The sequence below is a fragment of the Vidua macroura genome, chromosome 1 (genome assembly GCF_024509145.1).
Source record: "Vidua macroura isolate BioBank_ID:100142 chromosome 1, ASM2450914v1, whole genome shotgun sequence".
Classification (NCBI taxonomy): domain Eukaryota; kingdom Metazoa; phylum Chordata; class Aves; order Passeriformes; family Viduidae; genus Vidua; species Vidua macroura.
This window is the reverse complement of record NC_071571.1, coordinates 44896515-44903887: the sequence shown is the minus strand read 5'-3', so window position 1 is coordinate 44903887 and position 7373 is coordinate 44896515. Positions and strand designations below refer to the sequence as shown.

Genomic DNA, 7373 nt, shown 5'->3' with positions numbered 1-7373 from the left:
CACATCGGGGGGCAATGGCCAGCTCAGCCTCTGTGATACTTGGGAGCCACCTCTTTCCTGTAAGGATACTGTAACTAGACTGCTCAAACACCTCTCCCTCTCAGGATCACCTTCTGCTCTGTTCAGGAAGCTGTCTTCACCCCCTCCCAAATGAATGTTTAGCTCACCATACAGCTGGGAATGCTCTGTTTATTCTGTGATTCGCAGCCATCAGCAGAACTTTCACATTGAATTCACAACATAGAACAAATAAGCCAGGACAATGAAGCATGTTGGTGTCATCCCTCTTTTTCACTGTTTTAGCACTGTTGGCTGTTCACTGGAAAGATGTGGGCTCAGTGTATAACTCAGTCCTTTGTAAACAGGGTCACCATGAAAATAGCTGGTCTTTTCTGGTAGTATTGTGCTGCTGTGTCTATATTTCGACAAGTTCCCTAGAGTTCAAAGCTATTGGGACTGACACAAGATTTCTCTGAAAAATAGATAATCTGACAATTCAACCCATGGAATATATTTACAGTGCCAAATAAAGGCTTTATGATATCTCTCTTTTATAGTAAGACACCCAGCAACATAAAGTGGCAGGACAAGGAGAGATAAGTGAAATCATTTTAATATAGTATCAATGTATGAGAAACCACAAAAGAAAGAAAACATTTCCTGGAAAATTCTGCATATGTATATATTGCATTGTATAGTCTTACAGACAAACTTATGTCAAATACATGATTTTAAATACTTTAAAACACTGATTTGAAGAGGACAACAAATTGATTTATCTTTTTTTGTACAGACATGGGAGTGTGATTTTTTTTCCTCATTGCTATAGTTTGGTGTTCTTCAGGAAGAATACTCGTATTCTTCAGCACTGCGGCGTCCAAAATCCATCCAGCCCATGTAGTCTCTGTCATTTATCCTGTGAGTAGGATCAATGCTCTGTACCCTGTTTCCCATAACTGAGAATCTTCCAGTGGAACCTAAGAAAAAAAGCATTTGGGAGAGCAGAGAGTAAGAGGACACATTTTCCAGGTTCACCTATGTTCTGATCTGGCTTGTGCTCATTAGCAGATGTCTGCAATAGTTGAAATGGACCTAATACAGGTCATGTAACACCACGGTCATGTCACTGGGGAAAACATCAATAGAAACCTTATAGGTAATGTCCTGGAAGTGGCTTGGATTTTTTCAGTGCAAAATAAACAGATCATTTTCTACCTCCTGCTGTAAGAACATTCTGCTCCTGTCTGACAAAAAGGAATATAGATACATTTTTCCGTTTTTCTTCCTATTTTACTAGAGGGAGAGAATCCAAACTATTTCTCACTATTTCTATAAAGCCCCACATTTGCTGTCTCATATTGGGAGAGCTGCTCTACATGCAAAACAACTTTTCTTGAGAGCAGGCTCAAGCCTGAGACACCGTGGCCCTGTGTTGCTTAAAGGACATAAACATAACTACAGGAGATCTTACAGTGCAAATTTGGCAACAAGCAGGGTAGAGTTATGAATCCTAGGTTTTGTGGAAAAGTGGGAATAGTCCTTAAGTGGAAAAAGTTGTGTCTGGAATTCACAGTTATTATATGGAATTATGCAGGGCTTTTCACTACGTCAGGGATTTTTTCATTGCTTATCCAAAGCCTTCATAATTCTTTTCACAGCAGAGTCGGATGCTGAGTTCTGATCTTGCCTCATCCTTTCTGTATGCCTTGCTTAAGGCATCAAAGAGACATAAATTATTTGCAAGGAGAATTTATGCTTTTAAAAAATGGGCTGGAATCCTCTGTTTTCACAGCCTCACATAATGTAACTGAAAAATACAGGGACAGGTAAATTACTTCTCTCTGTACTCCCTGAAAACAGACAAAATTGATACATAACAATAATTAGATGGAGGTAAGCTTTGAGTGAAGAAGGGACAGATTTAATATGTTAGTATTCAATGCAGACTGAGGCTTGAGGAATTGATCAAAAAGGAAAAGGAGCCCAAATTAAATCCCATATATCCAAATCTATACAATTGCTTTGCTTTCAGTTTCTTGTGTTTTGAAGAAACCTCTATTGACTCTGCACTTTTATATTTTAAGGTCTTCCTCATCTAGTGCTTTATAATGAACATGACCCACTGAAACAAAAAGCAACTGCATTGCTTTGTTAGTGGTTGCAGGGAGTTGAAGGTACAACGCACAAAAGCCATTAAGATATTTACCTATAACAAAATGACAAAAAAAAATTAATTTTCCCTAGAATAGAATGTCTATCATTAAATGCTCATGAAGTTCATGCCATTAAATGCCATGAAGTTCACATTCATAATTCAAAAAGTGTAATTAAGGCAATGACAATGACTCCTTAGCACAATAAGCAGGCAGGGCTCAGGCAGTGCAGAACCATCACTCAGATGTTGGTGCTTAAATTCTGAGCCTGCCATGACCTGAGGGCTGTAAAGGCTCCCCTGGTGCCACTACTGTCTGGCCAGTCAAGGGCTCCTTAGAGGACATTAAATGTGCCTGTCACTGGCTTGAGAGCCACAACATCTCTTCTACATAGTACCAGATTCAAGCTGAAAGCCTGCAGATGAACATAATTGAAAGCCTGGGTCACAAATTTCCTAACATTACCTTAATTACCTCTCCTAAACCCACTAGAGATGTCATGTGGGTATTGCAGAATCAGTGTATGACAAACATATTCAAAGTTGTAGCAGTTCAGCTATGGGACTGCCATCAATCCCTAAGCCCCTGAGAGAACTTAGCTCTATCACTGTTTTAACTAGAAATAATTTACAAAACCAGCCCTTCATGAGGGCAAACGCCACTACTGGTGACTGCTAACACTAACAAAAGCCCAGACTCTCTCTGGAATTTTCTAGTGATTATTATGGTTTAGATAGGTAACTAATACAGTAGATGTGAGTGTTCTGCAGGGATTTCTGAAGTATTGTCCAGAGACTTCACATTAAATGAGAATATAATGTTTTGATAGGAACACTGTATGTATGTTACAAATTAAGTAAATACTGGTTTTCCTGTGAATTTTCTTTCCTGTAACCAGCAACTACATCTACAAACTAGTCTAACTAGCCTAGTCACATCACAAGAATCTCATCATCTGCTTCCAGACTATTTTTAGAATTAATTATATATGTCAATAACACATATTCAGGAAATTGTCCCTCATATTAATATTTACAAAAAAAGACATCTTAAATCCAAAGGTTTTTTTGTTTTTTTTTTTTTTTTTTTTTTTTTTTTTTTTTTTTTTTTTGTTTTTTTTTGTTTTTTTTTTTTTTGTTTTTTTTTTTTTTTCTTTATCTGGTTAATCTATTTGGAAATGTCAACCACATATTTAGGTTGACATTTCCAAATGTATCCAATAATGGATACATAAACTAGAATGAGGAGTTCAGTTTCCATGTGGGTAGGCAACAATGATTATGCTGGGGAAAGGTAATGAGGATTCTGCTTCGCAGACTGCTGCAGTAACATTCTTATTCCATAACAGCCTTAAATGTAGCACTGAATTGTGGAATTTTGTATCTGAATTATCTCTCCATTAAATTGCATGAACAGCTAAAAGTTGTTTCTTAATAGATATCGTGCAAATTGCTAACATGAGATGAAATCTTTCAGGCACTATTGGAAGTGATTCATTTTTCTGTTGTTTCTAATTTGGCTGTGTTCTGAGTACACAGAGGAGTGTGTATGGCTGCACATGTAATGCACAAAACCAGATGCGGCATCTCTTAACTGCATACCAGCATCACAGATAAGCATAGGACTTTGCTGAGCATAGAGGTCAGCAGGGAAGCTGTCAAGAGGTGAGGGTTAAATGATCTGCATTATATGGAGAAAGCTCTTACTTATATAAAGTGAACTTTATCCTAAGCACAGTCTGGGGCTGGGTGTCAATTAATTTCTCAATGTCTGTATGTCCAGGTAATCCTAATCCTAATTACTGGCTTCTCTTCACACCCTCTTTCCTTCTTAGATGTCTTTTCTGTGTAGAACAGGGCAAAGGCTGGAGTGAAGCTTTCATGAGTAAACAGAATTTCTCTAGTGGCTCTCACTGAGGTTGGCAGCCAAAAGGCCACAGCAATTAGGGTGCCCATGGTGTTACCCTATTGAGACACCAAGCAGTATAGAGATGAGACAGCTCAAAAGGAAAAATGTTTTCTTGGGGAAGTTTCAGTGGTCAATGATTTTGAGCCATCATTTTTACTGGTAGCACCAATGGCATGCTTTTCTGCCTATATAAAATATATTCTGTAAGGTGTCAACAGGGATAGCTTTACTCTTTCTCTTATGTAATACAATTGTTTCCTCAAGTGACTAATAAATCTCATTATAAGAATGCCCTGTATTCCTACTGCTCTACTGATTCTTCATGTCCTTGTTACACAGTGCCATGGAGGTTTTGGATAACTGCAAGATTGTGTTCTCAGGCTGCCTGAGACCAAATACCTACCAGGAATCAATGTGTGTGGAAGCAAATATGCTTTTACTTATCATTGATTTTAATTATTGCACTAATAAATATGAATATGATTTATATGAATATAAATATGAATTCAGTATTTTGAAAGCTTTCGTGCTATCGTCATTTCCTCTGGGAACAAATATATGAAAAATCCAATACTCAGAATATTTTCTTGGTACAGGGATTTCTGACTGAGGTGAGGCTAGCCATTTGGTCTGCATTTATCCTCAGAAAAATCTTCCTGCTCTTCTAATTTTAAAAGAGGGAGGGAGGGAGGATTTTAACTAAATTGAAAGACTTCAAGGAAAACATAATTGTTTTATCTGAGATACAACATACTGAAAATAGCACCAAAATAATAAGGCAATGAATATAGTTAAAAATAAAAGCTGAACTACAACCTAAGAGGTCGGTGACATTCTCTCCAGGTATCTTTATATGACTCTCAGTCAGAGGCTGCAACAAATAAACCCTTTTTTTGGCAAGGGTTTGGGAGAGAGCATTTGAAATGCTGTCTACTTCAGGGACAAGCAGGCAAAATCTAAATCCTATCTTCTCTAGGAATTCATGTTAAATGATAAAAGGGTTATCTCAGCTCCTAGGAACCCCTGCAGGAAATCCCAGCAGCACAGAAGCAGGCTGTAACCAGTACCTTTTCTAGCTTGCTGGAGATACTTGGCCAGCAAGGCTCCGATGTTGGCTCTTTGGTCACTGCTGGCATCCAGCCGTTGCAGTGATTTCAGGGGCCCGGCAGACGACGGAGCGCGGGAGTGCCGCTGATGTTCTGTCAGGCTCTGCTCCAGCTCAGCAGGCAGAGGATGCCCATTGTGCGAGCCCAGAGTTTGCTGTCCAAGGGAGCTCACCGAGAGCACGGCGAGGAACACGCAGATGCATAGCCCGCTGTACATTGCTGGGGAGAAAGGGGACAGGGGGCTGTTACATGACCAGATTTACTACGTTTTGTGCAGTCCCTAACCCATCTTCCATTGGGGATGGTGGCTTCTGAGCAAACTGGGCTCGTGTTGGCTTTTTTTTACTGTAGGTACCTGTGGGATCTGTCTTAAGTTGGAAAACATATATGTGAATAGCTAAATATCCTTGCTATAGAGGAAAGTACAGGTAATTCATTTTGTTTCTTCCAGCCTAGTATGTGCTGTATCTCCCTGATCTACTCAATTCTTATTTGCTTTTCTTTCTTTGGAAGATGTATTTCATAAAAACTTAAGGGACTTGAATCCATCTCCGTGAAAAAACTCATGATTCAAACATTTCAGTATTTTACTATTACATTAAAACCCTACTGTTATTACAGATACTCAGTTTTGACAAGTTCTATGAAGAGCCTTTATTCTACCAGTCTTCATTGATTTGATCTTTAGTGTTCAAGAGGTTTCATCCCATCATACACAAAAAGAAGAAAACCAAAATCTTGCCACAGTGAAAGAAAAACCAAAATCTAATACTCCTGCCCAGAACATTTGATCTAATAGCTGGAGTGGTAAAAGCTGTATAGTTAAAAGCTGTAAGAAATAAAGTGCAACTTAATATCTTCTTCATATTAAACAGAGAATTTAAATTTCTACTGCTTTCTTACTAAGCAGTGTACTAAAACAATCTTGGTTTACTAAATCATTTTATCAAATAAGCTGAAATGGTATTTTTTTCCTGGAAACAGAGAAATCACTCTCAATTCTTAGAAGAAACAAACTACCTAGTACTTCATGCTATGGGGTAATTTTCACTTATAATATACATGGATTATCTCAGCTACATGAGATTTTTTTGAACTGCTTCAGTTCTCTAACAGTACACTTAAAACAAACATTTAAATTTTAAAAGGGGATAAAATTAAGTTTATTTATCCAACACACACACTAGATCAAAATAATTAACAGTATATAAACCATGGGAGTTTTAAAATATTCTCAGGAGATGAGTGAAGTTGTTGAAATGTCAAAATGTCACTCCAATGTGGTTATTAGTGAGGTATCCATCTAGGTTTGGGTACTTGGAGACTGATGGTGCATTGCACCTTTCAGCTGTCCCGAGTCCTGTATTTTTTAAACACACACACACACACACACACACACACACACACACACACACACACACACACACACACACATAAATATATATATATATCACACACACATATCTAAGTACTCATGTCCTTGCTATGGTTTCCAAATCCCACGTCTCACCGCGGTGGGAAGCCCAGCGCGCCGCTCCCCGCACCCCGCTCTGGGGTCCACCCGGCTGCCCGCGCTCATCGGGAGCGGCCGGAATTCTTCTTCCCCGCCGGGAAGCGTTTCCTCCGGCACTGAGCGGGATGCCCTCCGAGCCGCCGCACAGGTAAGCGTCAGGCATCCCCATTTCTTTTGCCTCCCCGCCCTCAGCAGTGGCGCCGTCAGAAGAGGCGCTCCCTACCTTTCCGCTGCGCTTTTCCGAGGTCCCACTCGAGTTGGGAGCAGTGAGTCCCGAGTGTGCCCAAGCAGGGAAGTCGGGGGAGACTCAGCCTCGGCCCCTTAAATAGCGGCGGGCACCGAGGTGGTGTTTACACATTTCTGACGCAGCCGGGGCCCCCGCCCGCTCAGCCCCCCGCTGCCGCGTCTCCCCGCCCCGGGGACCGGCACCGGGGGTGTGTGCGCTCCGCGGGGGGAGCGGGGATCCTTCCCCGCCTTCCTTTCCTGCCGCCGGCCGGCGCCGCGGTGCCGCTGGGTGCGGAGGAGCGCGGGCTCCGCGGGGCTGCCGCTTGGGCACGGGCCGGCCCCCGACGGGCGCTCCCGGCTCTCCCCGGAGGGAAGCGCCCGGCTGGCTTGCAGCTGGGCAATTAAAATGCTCCTGACCGGGGGTACTTCCCTCCCCTGCCGGAGGCTCCAGGTGGGGCTCATGCCCTC

At 41.3% G+C, this 7373-nt stretch overlaps 1 protein-coding gene across 1 annotated transcript; it reads right to left on the bottom strand.

Moving 5' to 3' along the window:
- Positions 1-597: 597 nt before the first annotated feature.
- CCK (cholecystokinin) lies at positions 598-7067 on the bottom strand. The gene is made up of 3 exons (XM_053985436.1): positions 6904-7067; positions 5129-5386; positions 598-977 (listed from the first exon to the last, which is right to left on the bottom strand). Exons 2-3 carry the CDS (start codon positions 5382-5384, stop codon positions 841-843), a joined length of 393 nt encoding a protein of 130 aa, XP_053841411.1. The 5' UTR covers positions 5385-5386; positions 6904-7067; the 3' UTR covers positions 598-840.
- Between the last annotated feature and the right edge of the window lie 306 nt (positions 7068-7373).